Source organism: Anoplophora glabripennis, unplaced genomic scaffold (genome assembly GCF_000390285.2).
Source record: "Anoplophora glabripennis isolate ALB-LARVAE unplaced genomic scaffold, Agla_2.0 scaffold285, whole genome shotgun sequence".
NCBI lineage: Eukaryota > Metazoa > Arthropoda > Insecta > Coleoptera > Cerambycidae > Anoplophora > Anoplophora glabripennis.
The window spans coordinates 366,432-391,198 of record NW_019416394.1 but is presented as its reverse complement, the minus strand read 5'-3'; the positions used below and the strand labels follow the sequence as shown (position 1 = coordinate 391,198).

The window sequence follows — 24,767 nt, the reverse complement described above, 5'->3', positions numbered from 1 at the left end:
TCATTCATAAAAGTCGAAATATTGTTAAAGTATATTCAACGAACATAGTATATATAGTTTTTGTACGGGATTTTTTGTCGACGAAGCTAGCTTTGTTCCCTTTTACATTTTATTACAACCGAACTTGTACGTCATTTAATTAATATGTAACTGCTTTATTAGCGTAGCCATATTTTGACTACATATGACCTAATTAAAAAATGCCACTCCGTTCATTAAATATGAAAACATGAAACAGCTAATTAATTGGTATGATGGCATTTTATCCCCTTGTTGGCAGCATTGGCTTATCGCCAGAACGCTATTTTTAATTTTAATGAATCAACACAACAGAATATGGCTAGTTATTACTTTATTTAATTATACGAGTAGAGCTATGACAGAACATATTACAATATTAATAGCAGGCATTACCTTTTAATATGTTTAGTGTGTTGTGTGTACAAAAAGGTCTCTGATAGAAACAGACTCGTAATATGAGGGTGGGATAACTGTTTGGAAAACAATCCGTCAATCAATGTCAAAAAAAATATAAAGTTGGCGTTCCCTGTATATTATAGAAAGAGGAGAAGACAGTTTTATTTAAAATGTTATTTGTAGATATTCTTTAAATTTACCAGGCAATACTTTCTCAAATAATAATTTACTAAAAATAATAAATTTCTATGAAAATAACAATTCACAAAAAGTAAATAACTGAACTGTCAATGCAAATAACGTCAAACACATTTTTGTTATTCAAAACCTACGACGATAAAAAATATTGACAATTTCGATTCCCAGTGATTAATACATGTAACATTATTTTTAAACGGATTTTACACAAAAATGGAACATTCTACCATTATGAACCAAGAGTATCTTTTTTTAATAAAAAACTATGAAATTTCATACTTTTCAGTAAAAAGTTAAAAAAGTCAACACATAAAAAAGTTATGGTAAATTTTACCGCCCTCACCCATGTTGGAACGTATGTGATGAAAATTTATAAATTTCGTTTTAGTGGCGGACTGAGCACGTAAGAATTAAGCTAAGTACCAAATTTTATAAATTTATCTCAACTGGTTTCGGAGTTATTTAGAAAAAACCATCATCAGAGTGGTCCCTTTAAGTGGCTATAACTTCCTTAGGAAGAATTTTTGGACCCATGTTTATATAAAGAAAAAGTAATCTTTTTCGACATAGAACACCCCGTAGAAATATTGCCCCCTAATTTCGGGACACCCTGTATATCAGCGACCCTGTATTTAAAAGCACCACTTAGCTGGATGACTGTAGTGTTCATTATAATGTATCTTAAGTATTTTTCACTTGATCCAGTGGCTTCAGCAGATTTGATAAATGCTTATTTATTCATTACTACTATTGTTTTCATGCTTTTATTATCGTGGTTTATTGTCTAGCTCAGTCTTACAAGTTTTCAGAGTGGCCTATATGAATAGCATTGCAAAATTAACAGATATTGTTTTAATTTATGATGCATCAAGACACAACGTATTAGCAGCATCTCGTTTGTATGCAAAACGTTTTCCCGATAGACATGTGTTGAATGCTTCTACCTTTACCACGTGGTTCAGAGGGTGCAAAAGTTTAAATTTGTAACCAAATCATGGGAGAAAGCTCGATTCAAACACATGGTAAATCAGAAATCCAATAATCCAGACGGAAAGTGACTAAAACCAATAACGGGGAGTCAATTTATAAATTGAAGCATTTTAAAATATAATCTGGATTATAGAGCTTCGAAGATTATACATGTATATTCTTGGTAAAAACTTACAAAAAATTAATGGAATCTATTTTCTTTCACTATTCAAGCCTAATTAGTTTTGTTCTCTTTTGTAATTCATAATCAATATGTCGAACACATCAAAGTATCACTGTAAAATTAAATGATAAAATAGAATAGAATAAAAATGATAGTCAATATTATTTAGATATTTTTTTAAATTGGTATAAAAATAAAACAATTTATCTATTTTTTACACATCCTTTAATCTAATTAGAAGTTCGGAATGCTTTAAATCATATTATTGAAATTTTACTGTACTATTTTGCACCTTTATTGCAAAATGGCATTTAATCTTTTTTTAATATTTTATGGTTAATAAAAAAATATTTTTTACCTGTTCCTCAGGAAGAACAGAACTCACAGCCTCGTGCAATTTCGTAAGGTGTCTCGAAATGTTTCTAAATTGCTTTGAGGGCACAGGCGGTTTTGCGTCCCACTCATTTAGCTGGTCCCCCAAGAGACTATTCATTATGGATAAAATTTTGGTCTCCAGCTGTTGAACGTGATGCCCAATATCTTTCTCCACAATATCAAAGCTACCTAAAGAATCGCCTATAAGGGTGTTGAAATGCACTCTAATATGAGGAATCATCCACAAAACTAACTGCAAAGACCGAGACGCTAAAGCTAGGTTTGTACTGGTAATAGTTTTTAACCCAGCCGTTCGTAACGCCCCCGCGCCAAGTACAAGTTGGCAAGACCGTGAATTGAACGTCCTTAACAACTCCGCCAAGTTCCTACCTATCACAGGAGCTAAGAGCTGTAGGTCGTATGCACACACACAATATTCACTAACTAGTCTGATTAAAATTAATACAGTTCCTATGGTATAATAATGCTGTAACCCAACTTTTAAATATGGAGCAGGTTTGCTATCATATCTATTTGTCGTTATGTCTTCTTCACTTGGAGAATCGGGGAGAGATTTCATTACGGAACCTAATGCTAACTCATCAATGAGTACTTGTATTTCAGTGGGTACATCGGCTGCTTTCCACCTCTCCGAGTCTAAAAGTAGAGTCAATTTATTCTTTCGTTGGCTGTGAAACTTATGAACGTAGTTGCCGGCTTGGATTTTGAAAGCAGCTTTTAAGGCGGCACTCTGCCGCCCGCATATTTTTTCGCACAAGTCAGTGAAATTTTCTACTATGTCCGACAGTTCTGTGACCTGGGCTGCAGTTATTGCTTGCTTATCGGTCTGTGTGCTTACAAGGGATGCTAATCGCTCGTTGCAATAATCACAAACTGAGATGAGGAGATCTTTCAATTTCACTTCCACCTTACCATGTTCTTCTAATGTCAGAAAATGATCCATATCCCTCAGAGATAGTTGGGGGTCTGGTAGAAGGCCCGCACTGGACGCAGCTGTTTCTTTTATCACATCATGCACCGCTCTCACTCTTTGAATAAGTTTTCCTGTAAAGGTAATATTTACAGGATATTTAATTGTGCAGTGTATCTCATTTTCAATATCATGCGCTACAGTACTTCTCTCAATTATTATTAAAGACAAAAAGTTGGGTTTTCACGAATGTTAGCCACTCTATTTCAGAGAAATGTTCAAGTTAAAACAAACATTAAAATTCTGATATTTTATCTTGTAGGTATATTTTTGGCATACAATTAATTTAAAAAAATATATAACAGTTTTTCATTCACAGATCAAAATATTTTTTTAAATTTAAACCGTGGTCAGCCTAATTAAAAACATGTTTTGCAGTTTTCGTAAATATACATACAATTTGTCATACTCTTCTCAAAAAAAGATGCAGACATAATATAGAACAGGTATGTTTCATTTAAATAAATGTGTATTATAAGGAATGTGATATGTTCCGTAAGAAACGGCAAAACATTTTTAAAAGTTTCAATACCTCACCGACTATATAAATTTTTTCTGTTACCAAATTCTTTGTCTCTTTTTTAAATCTATAGAAAAAAGGTTATAATTTTTTTTATTCTTGCAGATAAGTATGACAAATTATACATTTTTTGAAAGTATAGAATACTTTCCTGTTAACTAGATTATTGTCAAGTATGGTTACCATTTAAAAAAATATAACTGATCTGTCCCGCAAGTTTCTATCATCAATAATAATCAAGATTAGACATTTATGATTTATTATATTACCTATTATCTATTATTAAAAAAATGTGTTCACTGGATTGAAAATTTTATTTTCTTTCACTGTGCAATGAATTAATAAATAAAATCAAAATTTAAAAAGTATAAACTTTAATGTGGATAAAGGAAAAATGCAAATTGGAAAAATATACAAATTATTTTATAAATTTCCAGGTTTCTTTAAATCTTCCTCAAAATAAAAATTAGCTTATCCTAGAGATTTTATAACATGTTCTACATATAGGTTCAAAATGATAACGCATGTCTCAATCTTGTCTAATTTGTCAGCAATTGTAGCTCCTAGTAGTATGGCCTAACAGGCATGTAACTAGACTTCAAAATTGGGTGGGCTCAATTTCTTTAGGTGATTACTAAATTCATACATCTTCCAATTTTCTAACATATTTTTACTCATTATTTCGATTCTTTCATATGTGGGTTAGTCAACAAGTTTTTTGGACAAGTAATTGTCTACAAGGCCCTCCTGGTTAAGTGTGGCTGTGACGCAAATAGACTTTGTATAGTTTATTAAACAATATGTGAACATTTTCTGTAAGGAGTCCAATCCCGGAGTTGTTAGATGTATTACAGTATCTAGATTTGAGTTTCTGCCATTCTGCCACTTGTCAAACCATTATACAAAACAATTTTAATTATTATTGGTTACATCAGTCCACAGCATGTAAAATATTACCATACATAGCTACCTCACGACTAAATTGTTTATAAACTTTATTCATTTCCCTAAGGAGAAATGAATAAAATTTGCCTTAAGAGATGCACTTTGACGCTTTGGTATATAACATACTGTTACTTACCTAGTGTATCACTTGCCAATTTTAATACTGTTAGCCAATGAGCAGCATCCATAGTCAAAACAACTTCTCCAGAACCTGTTAATTCGCTCAGTTCATCATCTGCATCAGCTAACTGTTCAATCATTAGCTGTTTCAAAAATGCTTGAGCCGCTGTAACAGCTTCTTGTTTGTAGGTCTCTAAAAACTGTAAACGATTTTGCCTCAATAAACCCGCCACTAAACTAATTAATCTCTCCGGCTCTAAAACTCCTCCATTTACATCTAATGGTCGATGTAAGTCAGCAGCAGAGTACCTTTCAAATTCAGTGCTTAGCATCTTATCTATTAATTTTAACATTTCTTTCAACTGTGATGGCAAATGTCTTAAACTTGTAACTCCTGCCAACTCCTTAGCTAAAACTTCTTGAGTGCTTGAAATCAGTTCGAGAGCTGCCACATAATCTGAAGAGCTCAGCAATAGTTGCAGTGTAGGTTGAGTCTGTAGTACAGTCGACATTAATTTTAATTTATCTAATAAGTTAACATGATTCGATTTTGATGTAGACAACCCAAGCAGTTTAAGAGAATCTGTTGCTAAAGCTTTATCAACTTGCTGCACTTTTGAACGTAATAATCGTACCTCATTACAGGCTGTTCCCATTTGTTCCATTATAGTATCATGAGATGTCATAGCATGAAAAAATGCTCCAGATTTCTGAGAAACCTGATGTGCTATTTGTTCTTCTACTGTATCTAAATAATAACTCAATTCGTCTTGTAAATCATGTTCAGTTTTATTTTCCTGAAACACCTCTGCAAAAACCATAGGATCATTCAAATTAAACTGATGTCTTAAATATATTTCAGGAATGTTGTCTGTATTGAGATTAGTGCTTTTCGGCTGCTTAATTTGTATATTTTCAAATTTGGTTTGGGATAGTCGTAAGTGTCTTTTATATCTTTTACCATACTTTCGCAGATATGATTCAAAATGGGCATATGTTATTTCTGGTAAGAAAGGACTTTTTTCAATAACGGTCTTGTCAACGAAAGTATCACCCCATGTCTTGGTAAAAAAGTTTATTTGTTTTCCTCGATTGGGATCTGTTAAAACAGCCGGTAAATGTTGAGCAGCGGTATAAATTGTCCACTGCTCATCTTCAACATTCATTTTGTAAAAACTGTGGTATCGTTTTCAAATATGTATCTTTTAGAACTCACAGACATTCCCAGAAATATTAACATTATACAGAATGTGACATATTGAACTACTCAACCCATTAGATTTCTTCTTGTCATCAATTAACCCGTCCTAAACACCACTAAAACAAAAAACCACTTGCTACTATTCGTCATACTTTAGTACCTCTTCTCATGTTGTCAATTGTCAGTTGTCACTGTCACCAAATGTCACGGACCGTGACCAAATGTCACATGTCACTACTTGGCATTTTTTGGCGAGAATACCGTTAACGCGGTTAATTATATTACCACAGTTTGACATTTTCGCAAGAAGTTAACCCGATTTGACCGAGATTGCCAAACCCTTAGACCATATACTACTGGAGGCAGCGTCCCAGTTACGGAGAGAGTAGCAGAGGTTTATAGAGGGGTATAGGAGTGTATGTCATGTCATTGGGGTGGTCACCCAGGGTCAAAAAGTTGGTGTCGAGGTCTTTTGTGTTGTCTCGTCTTTTGTGTCAACGGCTTGCCTGAGGAGAGGATTGTCATGTCTAGCGGCTACGTCAAACTGTTTCTTGGCGTTTTGTCTTATTGTCTGTGTAGCGTTTGTGTATTGAAAGTCTCGTAATATTTCAGTGTTTCTTACGTACCAGGGCGCGTCGGTGGCCGTGCGGAGGGCTATGTTTTCCACAGCCTGTAGTGACTTTAGGTGGCTTTTTGCCGCATGACCCCACGTCGTGGAGGCGTAGGCTTATTAGCTGCGGTTAAAGTACCACCTTGATAAGCGTTCGCTTATTCCTTAAACTGAGGGTGTTTCCAGGTGAGTAAGGGATAGAGCCTAGCCCTGATGGTCTTCGCTCGCGCCACCGTCTCCACGGTGTGCGGTTTCCACGTGAGACGCTGGTCCATCGTCACGCCCAGGTATCGTGTTTGTCGATTTCAGGAGATGGGTTGCTGGGATAGTGTCAGTCTGTCGAGGTTTTGTGGGATTTTTCGTTTGGTAAAAAGGATAGCCGAACTTTTGTTGGGATTAATTTTGACTTTCCACCAGTTGCACCAGGTTTCAAGTTGGTCTAGGGAGTTTTGGAGGAGGGAGGCGGAATATCTAGGATCTACGGATTGGGATATCCCATCTCTACTGACAATCATATTATGTGATTTGTCAGGTCGTCGGCTATAAATGTTAGTATTGGGGGATGTGAAATGTCGGAGTTGTAAATGGTGTATTAGTTTATTAGGTCTATGCTGCGATTGCATTCAGAAAATCATATCAGTAATAATTTGTTGAGTAATCGTGTACTGAACATATCTGAAGACAATTAACGATAAGTAATCAAATAACATTTCATTTAATCGAACGTTATTTTTTTAATCGCTACTTGTTTTTATTTTAATTTTTTATGTTATTTAGCAGTTAGCAGATCAATTAAATCTCAATCTTTACTTTTATTACTTGTTCACAACCATAAGAGTAAATAAATAAGAGGATTTTATTGGATAGGGCGGACGGAGCATGCATTCACTGAGGCCATCTCACGTTGGTGCAGCATAACATTGTCGTTTATAGAAATTGTTAAACAGAAATCTGCTTACTATATGAATATCTGTGTGTACCTCCGATTACTGTGGATAGAATCAGTTCGAAAATTATGTAAATCAGAATTTATTCCGACAAACACATCATATTATTTTTGTGAAGACCATTTTAAGAAAAACTGTTTAAAAAACAGTAATAGGAAGTGCTGTGCCAACATTATTTTTAGGATCAAGTACAAGTTCACCTATTAATTGTAATAATATCACCTCGGAATCCTCGGATAGTATCCAACATTCAACAAATCAATTTGTTAACGTAACATTACAGAATTTTCAGAGTACGAGCTGCCGAACTTCAATTTAGGATGATTTTTCACCTCCACCTTTTAAAAAACCGAAATGCATATGTTTAAAATTGTTATTTGCTACAAGTGCTATAAGTGTAGTATCGTACTGATAAAAACCAATTACTTCGAAACAAATGTATCTAACCATAATTTTTGTCAAGTCACTGTGCAATGCATTTTACATAAAGGCAGGTAAATAATTCTTTCAAATTCTTTAAAATTTGCAGTTTTTAATGGTTTCTTTAAAAAATAATAATTACAAGTCTCCCTGTACATTTTTTATACTTAAATATTTTCGAATTCATAACAAAATGAATTTTGTCACACATTTAAGTATCACTTATTATCACTTGATTAAATGAAAGAGTTAAAGCAAAGTGTTTCATAAGTAATGGGTCATGGAATAGCTGTTAATGGTTTACGTTAATTTCAATGATTAACTTATACTATTAATAGCTGTTTTGTGATCGATTACTTATGAAACACTTTATTTGTGTATTTTGTTACATTTAAATTTACCGCCATTATGGTGCAGCGACATCTATTAGATAGTAGAATTAATGGTTACTCCAATTGTGTTTTCCAATGCAGTTTCCTTAATTGTTTTATGGTCTGTGGTTTCCGAGTATGCCGTTTGCTGCACTAGCTGCAGATGGCGGTACTCTGCCGCTGCTGCCGACAGAATACATAGAAAAAACCCTTTATTTAAATAATAACTTAAATAAACCCTTATTTAGTTACTCATGATAATACTACTTATTAGGCCAATCAATAGAGGTTTTTTTTTATTTGTCACAAAAATACTAGTAGCAAACGGACTGCGCCTTCACATAAAAGACAGTCTGTAGATATTGTATGCTTATATGTTTCCTACTCCAATTTACCATTAATTTTTTATAAACGTCCTAAGAATATTGAACCGTAGAATGTAATTCAAAATCCAACCAAACTTGTCAGTTATTTTTCATCAGTCGTAGTTAAATCAGCTGTATAAGGCGAAGAAGTATGATGATTTAATACAAATTGCAATCGAAACGAGAGCAAGTTTTTTTTTTATGATCGATAATTAGCCCCAGGGAGACTCCTAGCAGAATTATAAACTTTGAGCCAACAGAATCGATCAGTTAGGCTGTGTACTTTTATTCATATCGGCGCAATTGATTATGTACAGCCAATCAGACATTAAGAATTTTTTAAACAGGTTCGAACATTCGATAATTTTTCAAAAACTCCATACAAGTTGCAATAGCCATCGAAACAACTGGGCAAACAACCCCATACGGCCTACTATGTAGATCGAATGGCGTTGAGCAGGAAAACACATTTTCAGCAGTTTTGAAAATTTTCTCCCACCCAAAAGCCAGCAAGTCTTCAGAAGACGTTAACCACGCATGCCCTTAGCGACCAAGAGCCACTGGCAGCACAAGGCACGAAAATATTCACCACTTTTGAATTATTGCAAAAAAACTCGAACTACAACACCTTGCTACAGGACTCCTGTGGAGCCAACGTGGCGTGTTTGAACGTCAACACAAACACCCTGCAGTTCAATAACCAGCGTCAGATCCTGGCCAGTACTAGTAAGCCACAAATTATTTTATGCTTTTGTCTTATATGCAAATATTGTATTCTATTGTTAATTATTACGAAAATTGTAATAAATCTCACAATTTTTTATAAAAATTAAATCCGAGTTAAATTTCTCCCACAAAATTTCATGAGCTCACAGCTCCCATTGTTCCTGATGTAGCATATACCACTCGGTTTTAACCACCCAGAAGTGAAGACCCTGAAGGATTGTATCCCTAAAGCTTCCTTATACAAGTCCCTAAGAAGGCAACATCAACTCAAGCTCTAAAGCTTCCATAGATGTTTTCCAAGGAGGCCACATACACACAAACTTTAGTGCCCTAGCCACTCAAAGACAATGATAACAAAGACACAAGAGTACTATATTGACAGTGCTCCCATAGCACAGAGCTCAATGTAAAACAAGGTTAAGCCAAAAACCTCAACAAAATAACATAAAAAACTGTAATCCCAAACCAAATTATTTTCAAAATAAGTAATTTCCTGTAATGAACCTACTTATTAATAGAATATTAAACATTTTACTTATTGGACACATAAATGAAATTATATCAATTAACGTATTTTTATTTAGAAATTTAAGTATAATAATTTCTTACATAGGAATATATATGTATATATTAGGTATCACACACAAGTGTATTCAGTAATATTTATTGACTATCATGACAAGAAATGATGGAGATAATTATAAAAACACCACTTTAACACAAATTAATATAAGCAAGTAATAAATTTCCTTTATTGAAGCTAAAACTATATCTAGTACTAGTAGTAGTCAATCGAAACTTCACACTGTTTATATTACAGAACTAATAAAATTTAAACAGTTTCATAATCGCTTCTTATAGCTTTAGCCAAGTAACATGCCAAAAGGATTCCCAAAAGCTAAAAAAAATATGTATCAATTAACTCTGTTGACAGACGAAAAATATTTCATTTAACACATAAACATACACTTTGCATAAAAATTAATGCACCATTATAAATGAGTTCCAATTTTAAGTTACTTCATTGTCTCAAACAGCTAATCTGATATCGACTATGTTTTTTTAGTTATAGATTTATTTTTCGGTCACAATGCTAAAATAGAAATTTTTATTGAAACTTCAGAATACACAGGTTGTAAAGAAGAATAAGTTTTTTCCTTGGAAGCTAAAATAATAACTGTTTACATGTATCAAACTGTAGTCCTTTGTTTTCTGAACAATTTGCTTTTTAATTTACTTCATTGTCTCTATTATTAATTGAGATATAGTTAAATTAAAGCGCAGCAGTATATTGTAAAAATTTTAAAATATGTAACATACAATTATAACCTTATTAATTTGAATAATTTCAAGCTACAGAGTTAATGGGGAACTAAAAAATGAAAATAAATTTTATTCTAGAATAAAATTTAAACAATATTTCATAAAAAAAAACGTAAATTTTAACTTTCTTCAATTATGTGTTGAAAGATATTGGCGATAACAAAGTCGGATACCAAAATAATAGGCAGTGATTTCATCTTTAATCCGGCTCACCATTTTTAAGTCAACACAAAGAGAAGTATGAGCCGTTTGTAAATTCTTCATATAAAATTGTGTGTGCCACATTCTCCCAGAGCAGTTGATATTGCAGAGTTTTAGGAATTCTTCTGCTGCAACAAATTCTAGACTTTCATTGGTGTTTGGTGAGTGCCGTCAAATGGATTGCGTATGGCGTGCACCAGATATTCTTCTGCTGCAGCAAATTCTAGATTTTCATGCGTGACGTCAACTGGGTTGCATTTATTTGATTGCGGGTTATTCTGTCGGAACAGGCAAATAGGCGTACGCGCGGGAGAAGTCCTAGGATATCTTTCCGTTAATTTAATTGTGCTTGCAATTAATTTATTAGTAATTTTGGGTTTGTGTACTTTAAAATGGAGAGTAATTCAAGCTGGATGGTATTTTAAATATGAGCTTCCGATAATAAAAACATTCAGGATGCTATATCACAGGATCAAAATTTCCCTAGAATATATAGGAGGGTGCTTTTGCGAACTATGCATGACATGAATTTCCGTTTTATAAAACGAAACCGTATGAGTATGCTGTTATGTTATGTTATGATATGAAAGTTCACCTAAAAATTGACATAGAATCCGAAAATACGATAATGTACAGGGTGTTCCATTTAAAGTAATGAAGATGACGTCAACTTTCGGTATAACCGGAAGCGTTAGGTGGACACCATTATTTTAGTTGAGAAGGGCATGCCCGAAAACACTGTTGCCCAAATTTTCAAAATTAAAATCAAAGTAGTATCTGATATGTCTAATGTCTTGTCACCGTGGGACACCCTGTATTGGATATTTGTCAGACATAAAGTGATGTCTTGGTTGAACAATATTTTGTTAACCCTCCAAAGAGTTCACCCTGTATATTACTTTCATTATTTTGAGAAGCTTACTGAATGTACATGAACCGGTGAGAAAAATTATTCATTAGATTTTTTTGTCACACTTATAATTCCAGAAACACATTTATTTAATTAGTTTTTCAGTATTTTTGTGGCAATCAGAACAGTTAGAGGCGTTTTTTAAAAATATTCTTGTTTTTTTATTACATCACGATTTCTTAATGAAAATTTTTACACAAAATCAAAAAATTGTAAATACTAATGGGAAAATATTTATTGATTTGTCACAGACAAAAAGTTCTTCCTTGCTGGAGATTTTATTTTTAATTAAATTTTGTTTTCTATATTAGGTTAAATTGTTAGGTTTCTTGAAAAGTTAATTCTCTTTACCTAGGAAATCAGCTAAATCTGTATTACAATTATTTTAAGTAAAACAAAACCAACCATTTTTCGCTTTTTATGGCCCCACAAACTTGTTTCAATTCGTGCGAATTGGCCACACGAATCTGCACAAACGTGCCAGGCACTTAGTGTGTGGAGAAAAAAAGCGGTATGGTTTCACACGTTGCCTTTCTTGGTTCGCGCGATTTGGTCCGTACGGTCCCATTTGCACAAATGGAACAAAGTCTGTGGGGCCCTTTAAAGATATTGAAACATGTAATACAATTTAAACGTCATCTAGTCGGCAACTCACATTATAATATTTCTTCAACTGTTGTGTATAAATACACAGAAGGAATTTTTTCAATGTAACAAATAAATATTATACTATGTATTTGGACTTATCCAGAAAAGTACAGTATTAAGTTCAGGTACTATTAATAGTGAACTGAAGTATGTAAATCTATCTCTTTTCCTTGTTTGAATATTAAAAAGCTGATTAAAAAAGTGTGACCTAGAATTTTGTTGTTAATTGAAAAATAAAGAAGTGTGACAAATGCTCGATTTTTCTCACTGGTTCATGTACTTTCAGTATGCTATATGAAATAATAGAAAAATATACAAGGTGAACTTTTCGGAGGGTCCACAAAAAGTTAGATATTTTCCAATATTGGTCTCTAATTTTTAGAGAAAAACACTGATTTGATCGAGTTTGTTGCTGATTTTATCAAGGTTGCCATGGAAACAAGATAATTTTAATGTTTATATTGATATATTGACATAAATCAATTAGTCCACAGTACAGCCCCCCTCTGGATAGTTGATTACCACATACTTTATAACTCCTGAGGAGCTTCGTTTTGACGAGTCTACCACATTTTTCCTCTGCGACTTTTCTCANAAAGCTTCCATACACAAGTCCCTAAGAAGGCAACATCAACTCAAGCTCTAAAGCTTCCATAGATGTTTTCCAAGGAGGCCACATACACACAAACTTTAGTGCCCTAGCCACTCAAAGACGATGATAACAAAGACACAAGAGTACTATATTGACAGTGCTCCCATAGCACAGAGCTCAATGTAAAACAAGGTTAAGCCAAAAACCTCAACAAAATAACATAAAAAACTGTAATCCCAAACCAAATTATTTTCAAAATAAGTAATTTCCTGTAATGAACCTACTTATTAATAGAATATTAAACATTTTACTTATTGGACACATAAATGAAATTATATCAATTAACGTATTTTTATTTAGAAATTTAAGTATAATAATTTCTTACATAGGAATATATATGTATATATTAGGTATCACACACAAGTGTATTCAGTAATATTTATTGACTATCATGACAAGAAATGATGGAGATAATTATAAAAACACCACTTTAACACAAATTAATATAAGCAAGTAATAAATTTCCTTTATTGAAGCTAAAACTATATCTAGTACTAGTAGTAGTCAATCGAAACTTCACACTGTTTATATTACAGAACTAATAAAATTTAAACAGTTTCATAATCGCTTCTTATAGCTTTAGCCAAGTAACATGCCAAAAGGATTCCCAAAAGCTAAAAAAAATATGTATCAATTAACTCTGTTGACAGACGAAAAATATTTCATTTAACACATAAACATACACTTTGCATAAAAATTAATGCACCATTATAAATGAGTTCCAATTTTAAGTTACTTCATTGTCTCAAACAGCTAATCTGATATCGACTATGTTTTTTTAGTTATAGATTTATTTTTCGGTCACAATGCTAAAATAGAAATTTTTATTGAAACTTCAGAATACACAGGTTGTAAAGAAGAATAAGTTTTTTCCTTGGAAGCTAAAATAATAACTGTTTACATGTATCAAACTGTAGTCCTTTGTTTTCTGAACAATTTGCTTTTTAATTTACTTCATTGTCTCTATTATTAATTGAGATATAGTTAAATTAAAGCGCAGCAGTATATTGTAAAAATTTTAAAATATGTAACATACAATTATAACCTTATTAATTTGAATAATTTCAAGCTACAGAGTTAATGGGGAACTAAAAAATGAAAATAAATTTTATTCTAGAATAAAATTTAAACAATATTTCATAAAAAAAACGTAAATTTTAACTTTCTTCAATTATGTGTTGAAAGATATTGGCGATAACAAAGTCGGATACCAAAATAATAGGCAGTGATTTCATCTTTAATCCGGCTCACCATTTTTAAGTCAACACAAAGAGAAGTATGAGCCGTTTGTAAATTCTTCATATAAAATTGTGTGTGCCACATTCTCCCAGAGCAGTTGATATTGCAGAGTTTTAGGAATTCTTCTGCTGCAACAAATTCTAGACTTTCATTGGTGTTTGGTGAGTGCCGTCAAATGGATTGCGTATGGCGTGCACCAGATATTCTTCTGCTGCAGCAAATTCTAGATTTTCATGCGTGACGTCAACTGGGTTGCATTTATTTGATTGCGGGTTATTCTGTCGGAACAGGCAAATAGGCGTACGTGCGGGAGAAGTCCTAGGATATCTTTCCGTTAATTTAATTGTGCTTGCAATTAATTTATTAGTAATTTTGGGTTTGTGTACTTTAAAATGGAGAGTAATTCAAGCTGGATGGTATTTTAAATATGAGCTTCCGATAATAAAAACATTCAGGATGCTATATCACAGGATCAAAATTTCCCTAGAATATATAGGAGGGTGCTTTTGCGAACTATGCATGACATGAATTTCCGTTTTATAAAACGAAACCGTATGAGTATGCTGTTATGTTATGTTATGATATGAAAGTTCACCTAAAAATTGACATAGAATCCGAAAATACGATAATGTACAGGGTGTTCCATTTAAAGTAATGAAGATGACGTCAACTTTCGGTATAACCGGAAGCGTTAGGTGGACACCATTATTTTAGTTGAGAAGGGCATGCCCGAAAACACTGTTGCCCAAATTTTCAAAATTAAAATCAAAGTAGTATCTGATATGTCTAATGTCTTGTCACCGTGGGACACCCTGTATTGGATATTTGTCAGACATAAAGTGATGTCTTGGTTGAACAATATTTTGTTAACCCTCCAAAGAGTTCACCCTGTATATTACTTTCATTATTTTGAGAAGCTTACTGAATGTACATGAACCGGTGAGAAAAATTATTCATTAGATTTTTTTGTCACACTTATAATTCCAGAAACGCATTTATTTAATTAGTTTTTCAGTATTTTTGTGGCAATCAGAACAGTTAGAGGCGTTTTTTAAAAATATTCTTGTTTTTTTATTACATCACGATTTCTTAATGAAAATTTTTACACAAAATCAAAAAATTGTAAATACTAATGGGAAAATATTTATTGATTTGTCACAGACAAAAAGTTCTTCCTTGCTGGAGATTTTATTTTTAATTAAATTTTGTTTTCTATATTAGGTTAAATTGTTAGGTTTCTTGAAAAGTTAATTCTCTTTACCTAGGAAATCAGCTAAATCTGTATTACAATTATTTTAAGTAAAACAAAACCAACCATTTTTCGCTTTTTATGGCCCCACAAACTTGTTTCAATTCGTGCGAATTGGCCACACGAATCTGCACAAACGTGCCAGGCACTTAGTGTGTGGAGAAAAAAAGCGGTATGGTTTCACACGTTGCCTTTCTTGGTTCGCGCGATTTGGTCCGTACGGTCCCATTTGCACAAATGGAACAAAGTCTGTGGGGCCCTTTAAAGATATTGAAACATGTAATACAATTTAAACGTCATCTAGTCGGCAACTCACATTATAATATTTCTTCAACTGTTGTGTATAAATACACAGAAGGAATTTTTTCAATGTAACAAATAAAATTATACTATGTATTTGGACTTATCCAGAAAAGTACAGTATTAAGTTCAGGTACTATTAATAGTGAACTGAAGTATGTAAATCTATCTCTTTTCCTTGTTTGATTATTAAAAAGCTGATTAAAAAAGTGCGATCTAGAATTTTGTTGTTAATTGAAATATAAAGAAGTGTGACAAATGCTCCATTTTTCTCATTGGTTCATGTACTTTCAGTATGCTATATGAAATAATATAAAAATATACAGGGTGAACTTTTCGGAGGGTCCACAAAAAGTTAGAAATTTTCCAATATTGGTCTCTAATGGCATATGGAGTATACTAAACATCAATTCTCACAAATGGTTTGAAAGCTATGGAAAGACAAGTTTTACTGAAAATTAAAAAATCACTCTGCATCTTTTAAAATTTTAATCCAAGACTTTTTTGAGAAGTCATTTCATACTCGCCTAGATTGCCCTACTCTGTCATTACAGTATATACAGTGTTACCCAGAAAAGACGATTGGCCACCATTTCAGGAAAGCGGAAAGAGCAAATGGGAAACCACAAGCGGGGATGTTTATAGCATGATAAGAATTTAATTAAAATTCCATCTTCGTAAGTCCACTCAATAAGACTGTGACGTCATTGAAATTATTTTTCTAAATTTCACACATATTTTTTACTTCATATAAAAGTTCTCATTTGTCCCGACAACTTTTGTTAAAAAGTGTTTCAATATCTCGTCCCAATCAAAGGATATAAAATTATATTTTTAGAGAAAATCACTGATTTGATCGAGTTTGTTGCTGATTTTAACAAGGTTGCCATGGAAACAAGATAATTTTAATGTTTATATCGACATAAATGATTTGCTTCCAGAATTTCCAGATTGCTAAATTTGAATCTTTCCAACGTTTACAAAAATTCAGAATTATATCTACTTTTTCACTGAGTATTCATTTTTTTTAATGATTGTAATTTTGTGCAAAATAATTAAAACATATAATATAAACATTGGTAGTCTTGTTTTCCATGTCAACTGTGACAAAATCAGTACAGACTTGAAATGCTTAATTTCTCTATAAAAATCGCCTTTTAATTTTTGGAAGGGGAGAGATAATGAAAAACTGTTTTAACAAAGTTGTTTAGAATAAAGAGGACTTTAGATACAAACCAATTTTATGTTTTTCGATAAATCCATCTCTAATAGCAATGGAGATATCACCAAAAGGATTTGCCATAAGCTCAATGTGTAAGGAGAAATGATTATTAATTCCTAGGCAACCAAGTCCTGTCTCACACATTACATTTATGGTACTCTCATTTGGATATATCTGTTATTTTTAGAAGTTTGCCTATAAAACCTTATATCCTGAAAATATATTCTATCCAACTGTTATGAAATGTCATTGTATTGTGCCAAAACTTCAGTCCTTCCATTTTTTTCAAAGTATGAAAGTAATAGAGATGAGCATAAAATTTTAATTTAAATATTTTCATATTGCTTATTACATGAGCCACTTAGTAGGATACGATTACATTGAAAGTTGTTGTAACAGAATTTCACTGTATTTTGAATTTTCATATTGAAACCATACCTTAATATTTTCTTGATTAATGTTTCTATTATTCCCCGCCCAAGCATTTTTTTAGTGAGAAAAAGACATATAGAAGTTGATGATTTCTAAATTGTCTAGCCATATTGTCACTGATTATTTTTTAGTAAATATCATTACCTATATCTTACAGTTNTTTGTTTGTTGTGCTAATTTTGAATACATATTTCCAAGGTTTACAAAAAATCAGAATTATATCTACTCTTTCATTGAGTATTAATTTTTTTTAATGATTGTAATTTTGTGCAAAATAATTAAAACATATAATATAAGCATTGGTAGTCTAGTTTTCCATGTCAACGGTGACAAAATCAGTACAGACTTGAAATGCTTAATTTCTCTATAAAAATTGCCTTTTAATTTTTGGAAGGGGAGAGATAATGAAAAACTGTTTTAACAAAGTTGTTCAGAATAAAGAGGACTTTTACATGATGTAAAAACGTATTTAGACAATTGAGAAAAGTAGTTACGATGATATCACAGTTCTTAGGATGGTAAACTTCCCAGAATGGAATTTTAAGTTAAACACACATCAAATCATCAGTTTCAGAGTTGCTCTTTCGACATTTCTGCGATGGCGGCCAACCATCAGTTCTCGATTACTGTGTTCAGTTCGGCATAAACATCCTGTATATAAATTAAGAAAAAAATAAAACAAACTACTATATTTATATGTCAAAGATATGCATCACAATTCTAGAAAATGTTCTGATTCCAAAATACTGTTTACGAAAATGGAGATACAAACCAAATTTATGTTTTTCGATAAATCCATCTCTAATAGCAATGAAGATATCACCAAAAGGATTTGCCATAAGCTCAATGTGTAAGGAGAAATGATTATTAATTCCTAGGCAACCAAGTCCTGTCTCACACATTACATTTATGGTACTCTCATTTGGATATATCCGTTATTTTTAAAAGTTTGCCTATAAAACCTTATATCCTGAAAATATATTCTATCCAACTGCTATGAAATGTCCCAAAACTTCATTCCTTCCATTTTTTTCAAAGTATGAAAGTAATAGAGATGAGCATAAAATTTTAATTTAAATATTTTCATATTGCTTATTACATGAGCCACTTAGTAGGATACGATTATATTGAACGTTGTTATAACAGAATTTCACTGTATTTTGAGTTTTCATATTGAAACCATACCTTAATATTTTCTCGATTAATGTTTCTATTATTCCCCGTCCAAGCATTTTTTTAGTGAGAAAAAGACATATAGAAGTTGATGATTTCTAAATTGTCTAGCCATATTGTCACTGATTATTTTTTAGTAAATATCATTACCTATATCTTACAGTTCTGCAATAAACTGGATCGTTTTAATATAACTGTGATTTTCAAATAAAAGATAATGATGTGATTAAAAAAAATTGTTCAAAGATGGTATTACAATTTGATTCAAATGGAGACTCGCTATTCATTTTAATTGGCGCATCCTACAGGAAAAAATTTATTATCTCGTGCAACTTGTAAATTATGAAAAATGGCATTGCAATAAAAGTGTGTGTCTAAGCTCACAGGTAATAATCCTACAATTAAAAAAAATCTTGTCACAATCGGATTAGCCATTTGCGAGACAATTAACTTAGGGAAGTGGAGCATATTTTTTAATTTTGAAAAGAACCACTATTGGATGATTTTACGAATATGGGTTAAGATTATTCAAATCAAAAAACCTACCTGTATCGCAGCTAATCCTATACCAACACCCCCAATAGTTGTAACGTGATCTCTAATGAAATCCCCAAATTCTTGTAAGCAACCAGTATGATAAGCATTAGTTGTATTGCACTGAAAACTGTTCATCGTTGCAGGTGGTATTTTACAGCAAGACATGGGTATTTCCTTATTGCCAACATCAGTCCAATCGGTACTGTTGTAAATGCCACAACATTTAAACTATAACAAAAAATAATTAACTATCATAGATAAACATCTCCGATATCAATTTAGCATAAAATATACACAGCGTGGTAAAAAAATTCTGCATAAAATTCATATTTTCATTAAACAATTTTTTTTCGAAAAACGGTGAGACCCGTCGATTTTTATTTGATCCAGGGCACCTTGTTATGTGGAAAAATTTTTTTTTCGATAATCCACTTACGGCAGCGATGACATAATTTTTTTTTAAATGACAACGCATATTTTTTTCGTTCGAAATTGATGACAGTGATAATTATCTAAACAACGGTGTGAAAATTTCGATGTCTTACATAACAATTTTTTTTAGAAAAATGCACCTTAAGTTCTTGAATGCAATAATTTGCTGTTTACGGATCAAATGCCTTAGAAAAAAATTTATTCGGCAGAAAGCATTTCAGATAACTTAAGTTGCAACTGGTGTTATGTAATATTTGCGGAATTATTCATCAGATATTGTCAGGATCCTGATTAAACTGCAAAATTTAGAACCAAGTTCAACCGCACAAAATCCAAATAGTATGTAGCAAATTAAGGTCGACTTTTTGTCTTCGAGTTTGCCGATAAATTCCCCAAAAAAAAAAGATCCAAAGAAATGTTTACTTGAAAGGAGTAGATTACCTGAAATATTGAAGACTAAAAATCAGTACCGATTTAACATTCTTTGGTGAAATCGTTTAATTCGAAATGGCAAAACTTAGTGAACGCGAAAGAATTGATATTTTGAGGATGATTGGTTTCGGCGATAAGTTACGAACCCATCAAGAAGCTTGCCAATTATTTAATGCAACGTACCCTGACAGACCACCAATTACGCAATCTACGGTTAGTAGGGTACTGGCAAGGTTTGAGGAAACTGGTAGTGTGAAAGATGCTCCTCGTGCGGGTCGTCCTAGAGTAGATGATGAAACTAGATTGAATATCCTGGTGGAGCTCCAGGACAACCCTCATTCTAGTACAAGGTCGATTGCATTGAACAATGATATTTCACATGTAACTGTGGTGAACTTTCTCAAAAAAGAGAAATTTCACCCCTATAAGGGTCACTTGATACATGCATTGACTGAGGACGACCCAGACCGCCGTCTCCACTTTTGTGAAGATTTAATGCATCGATGTAACGGAGACCCCGACTTCCTCAAGAACATAATTTTTTCTGACGAGGCTACTTTTTATCTTAATGGATCGGTGCATCGACATAACTGCCGGTATTGGTCTCAGGAAAACCCGCACTGGGTGCAAGAAGTAGATCATCAGCACCCCCGAAAGGTGAACGTTTGGGCGGGAATAATAGGGCGTCGTATTTTAGGCCCGTATTTTTTCGAGGAAAATTTAACTGCTGCTCGCTATTTGGATTTCCTGCGGTTCGATTTGGTCCCAAGCTTAGCAGAGTTATTCCCGAACAACGAGGATCCTGATATTCCTGAGGAAAGAATTTGGTTTCAGCAGGATGGTGCACCGCCCCATTATGGAGTGCAAGTACGGGAGTACTTGAATAACACGTTTACTGGCCGGTGGATCGGGCGACGCGGAACAATCGAGTGGCCTCCGCGTTCGCCTGATTTAACACCTCTAGACTTTTTTTGTGGGGCTATTTGAAATCGCGTGTGTACACAAACAGACCAGGTGATTTGGAAGAACTTAAAAACCGTATTCGTTTTGAAATAAATCAAATCGACCCGGGAATGCTTGAACGAAGTGTAGACGGCGTTTACACACGCTTAGGACAATGCCAAATGGTACAGGGTGGGCAATTCGAACAATTTCGCTAGACTTACGCAAACATTAGTGTAATTTTACTCGTTTGAAAAGTAATTTTGTCAACTTTGTCCTTTTCGGAGCCATTAATTGTGTAGGTAGACAATTATCACTTATAAGAACTTAAGGTGCATTTTTCTAAAAAAAATTGTTATGTAAGACATCGAAATTTTCACACCGTTGTTTAGATAATTATCACTGTCATCAATTTCGAACGAAAAAAATATGCGGTCATTTAAAAAAAAAATTATGTCATCGCTGCCGTAAGTGGATTATCGAAAAAAAACATTTTTCCACATAACAAGGTGCCCTGGATCAAATAAAAGTCGACGGGTCTCACCGTTTTATGAAAAAAAAATGTTTAACGAAAATATGAATTTTATGCAGAACTTTTTTAACACGCTGTATAATTCCTTATTATATTGATTCTTTGCACAAATATCCTACATATTTAATTCAAAATATGTAAATTTTGCTGACCATTGAGCAGTTCTTAGATAGTTCAATTTTTTTAGGATATTGGTGAGCAGTTTATAAAGTTATGTTTTCAAAATCTTTACCTCTGTTTGAACTTTATCCCAAATTTCTGCAATTTCAGTGTTATTTTCAGAGTATTGTTTCATGGTGGTATTTAAAGTTTCTGTGAGGAAAGCTTCAGTTTTATTTTTTAATAGCATACCACTTACTCCTGCTATAATTTCCAGTATGAAGATGATAATCAACAATGTAGAGAACTGTAAATGAAATAAGAATTTCGTAAAAAATAAACTAAATCTATGAACATATGCAATTTACCGTTGTTGTCATACAGGAATTTTCCTTAACAGCTCCACAGCATCCGAAGAAAGCGATTAAAAATATTATGGCTCCAACAATAATTAACAAATCGGAAACATAAAAATATTTGTTATCCAAAAAGGTATCGAATTCATGGTAATAAGCTTTGGCACTGATCCCTACAGATATAATTATTACACCTGTTATCTGAAATAAAAACATTTAAATATGTACAGAGGTATCTAGAAAAAATCTTGAAGACCAAAGTTTTAGGCAATTTTTTTTTATAATTTCAAAAAAATAGATAAAAGAACAAGTGAAGACTCTGTTTCGAGATGTAAATCAACCTTGTTATTTTCTTAATGGAGCACCATTATTATTAGTCTGTAAAAAGGAAAATAGTCAAGACTCTCATAAGAACCAATAACTATGTACGCTTTTCTGCTGTTAAATAGATATATGAGAACATATATTCCAGGTAAGTTTTTTTTATAATACCGTTTATCATTCACTCCATTGATAGTATTAACTTTATTCAATATTTTCTGCATTGTGTCAATATAATTAGACTGTTATTTGTTTATTTTATTTTTCCAAAGTTCCCCATAGGAACTAAATCAGGACCTCTCACGAACCAGAAAATTGTTTCTTCATAAGAGAAACCAAGAGAGAAACTTAGTTGAATGTATGTGCTTTATCTATCTAACAGAATGGAGTATAAAACACTTTTAATAAAAAAATGTAAAGATCTGTTTAGTAAATTTAATAGAAGAAAAGTACGGCAATCTTAACTTCATCACTTGTGGAGAACCAGTAAATAAACGAAAATATTGTGCAAACTGTTAAAGCAAATATGACACTTACGTGTCATAATCAGAAAAAAGTGAGGAAAAAAATGTTTAGTTTAGAGCATGCAAAAATGATGAATTTTACTTTTAGTAACTAAGGCCTACTTCAATATGTTTCTCTAGTTTAATTATAAGAAATCGTATTCATATTAAATTGTGACATTTTTTGCCCTCCAAATCAATTGAAAAAAAATACCACAAATCTATTTAACTACACAAATTTTAGAGGAAACAATATATTAGATTAGACAGAAGAAAAATATACAATATACCTAATGTCTATAAGCTCCAGGTAATTAGCTTAATTTTGCTTGCTAAAAGTGTGTCTATTTGCTATGAAAAACTTGTTGCATTTTATAGCAAAATATGGAATTCCGAACCTTAGAAAACAGACGAATATCAGCTTTTACTAATATTACATATGTTGTATATTATAGTCCTGGGACTGCAATCTACACTTGATGGATTTGTTGTATTTTGCAACAATTGTTAAAGGGGGGGGAGTTCCAAAGTTGTACTAAAGCTTAACTGCGAAAAATTATGTATGAAAACTCTTTAACTCTTATTATTGTAAGTTCAAATGTACTTTTTTGTATATAACGTGGTCAATAAAAAATAAGTAAGAATTTTTATTTCAATATAAACTTTTTGATATATAATATCATGGCTGTCAAGATATTTTACAACTTACATATAAACACTTTATTTACTTACTATTTATCTTGGTATTACTCATACTTTGATAAGAAGGTACTTGATTTGTACATGATTTTTTTTAATATTAAATATTTACGGTATTAATTATGTTATATTATGTTCCATTCCATCTTAACTGTGTTAATTATTTTCATAAAGAAAATATTACAAAGTAATTGTTAAAAAAAGCATTCTTACCGAAAAAAATATGTTGAACAAAACAAGTAAATATCGAGAATACTTTCGCATTAAATCTGAACAAGTCATTGTGAACTTCTATTCTGTTAAATCCAAAATAGTTTTGCCTTTATCTGATATATTATCCGGTATTCTTCACCCTTTTCCCTCGAACCTCGAACTAATTACACTGCCAATCTGTCAATGTCACAATTTACAATGTCATTTACCATACACAACCATAGAACTTCAATAATAAAAAACCACAGACCACCTAGACTGGCCGTATCTAATTCCATTGCACGGGTACCAGTAAATGCAAAATCCGAGGTAGTGGAGTGTGGAAGGCAATCTGATCGCGCGCATCTTTAAGCAGATCCGGATTAAGTAATATTTTTATTACATATTAAATATTATATTGCATCTTACGACAAATATTCAATTTTATGTTTGTAATTCAGAAAATAGTATATTTTAGTGTCATATTAAATAAAACTACAAAATAATTTAAATATATTTATTATCCTCTAAATAATATTAATTTATTTAATATTTGTCTTTTCGTAGATTTTACCGAATTAAATAATTTGACTTCATGATTTATTCGTACATCGATATACTTTTCACATTCAGCCCTTACAAGTTCTATTAAATGATTACAATTGTTAGGCAAATTATCAAATTGATGTTCATGCAAATTTTCAAATATGTTCACATTCAGAAAGTTTTTTAATACATGATAAACAATTTTATTTTTCTGTAGCCTAGGTGTTCTGCTTTCATCATTATTAAAAAAAATTATTAATTTTTCTGTTTCTTGGCATATTACTACGACATCTCGAGATGGATACGTCAAACAACCACGATCTTTAATAAAAATTAATTGACTGTACGAATACTGAATCTGAAATTAGTTTTGTTTGCGATTTTTTTAATTGAAAAAAATATTTAATTAATTTTCAGCTATCTCGAAATGACGGGAATTGGTAAAATTTCATAAAAATTTGAGACTCA

General features: G+C 32.2%; 2 protein-coding genes across 2 annotated transcripts in view; both read right to left on the bottom strand.

Moving 5' to 3' along the window:
• The window catches only part of LOC108908055 (vacuolar protein sorting-associated protein 54), a 16,490-nt gene extending 10,409 nt beyond the window's left edge, over window positions 1-6,081 (bottom strand). Inside the window, exons 1-2 of the mRNA XM_018711963.1 lie at window positions 4,736-6,081; window positions 2,127-3,208 (exon numbers count right to left, since the gene is read on the bottom strand). Coding sequence (XP_018567479.1) covers window positions 2,127-3,208; window positions 4,736-5,885 — 2,232 coding nt within the window. The 5' untranslated portion in view covers window positions 5,886-6,081. The remainder of the gene's footprint in view (window positions 1-2,126; window positions 3,209-4,735) is intronic.
• A 7,452-nt stretch (window positions 6,082-13,533) lies between these two features.
• LOC108908041 (CD63 antigen-like) lies at window positions 13,534-23,969 on the bottom strand. Its single transcript, XM_023454414.1, has 5 exons — window positions 23,775-23,969; window positions 22,051-22,239; window positions 21,816-21,989; window positions 19,255-19,473; window positions 13,534-13,707 (listed from the first exon to the last, which is right to left on the bottom strand). The coding sequence occupies exons 1-5, from the start codon at window positions 23,841-23,843 to the stop codon at window positions 13,642-13,644; spliced, it is 717 nt and encodes a 238-aa protein (XP_023310182.1). The 5' UTR covers window positions 23,844-23,969; the 3' UTR covers window positions 13,534-13,641.
• Window positions 23,970-24,767: the final 798 nt, after the last annotated feature.

What these genes read in the sequence shown, in the direction of transcription:
- LOC108908041 (XM_023454414.1), bottom strand. Translation starts at nt 23,843, where the DNA reads ATGACTTGTTCAGATTTAATGCGAAAGTATTCTCGATATTTACTTGTT. An exon ending in TGTTCAACATATTTTTTTCG is followed by an intron (nt 22,240 to 23,774) that starts GTAAGAATGCTT and finishes TTTTTATTTCAG; the next exon opens with ATAACAGGTGTAATAATTAT. An exon ending in ATTCCTGTATGACAACAACG is followed by an intron (nt 21,990 to 22,050) that starts GTAAATTGCATA and finishes TTTCATTTACAG; the next exon opens with TTCTCTACATTGTTGATTAT.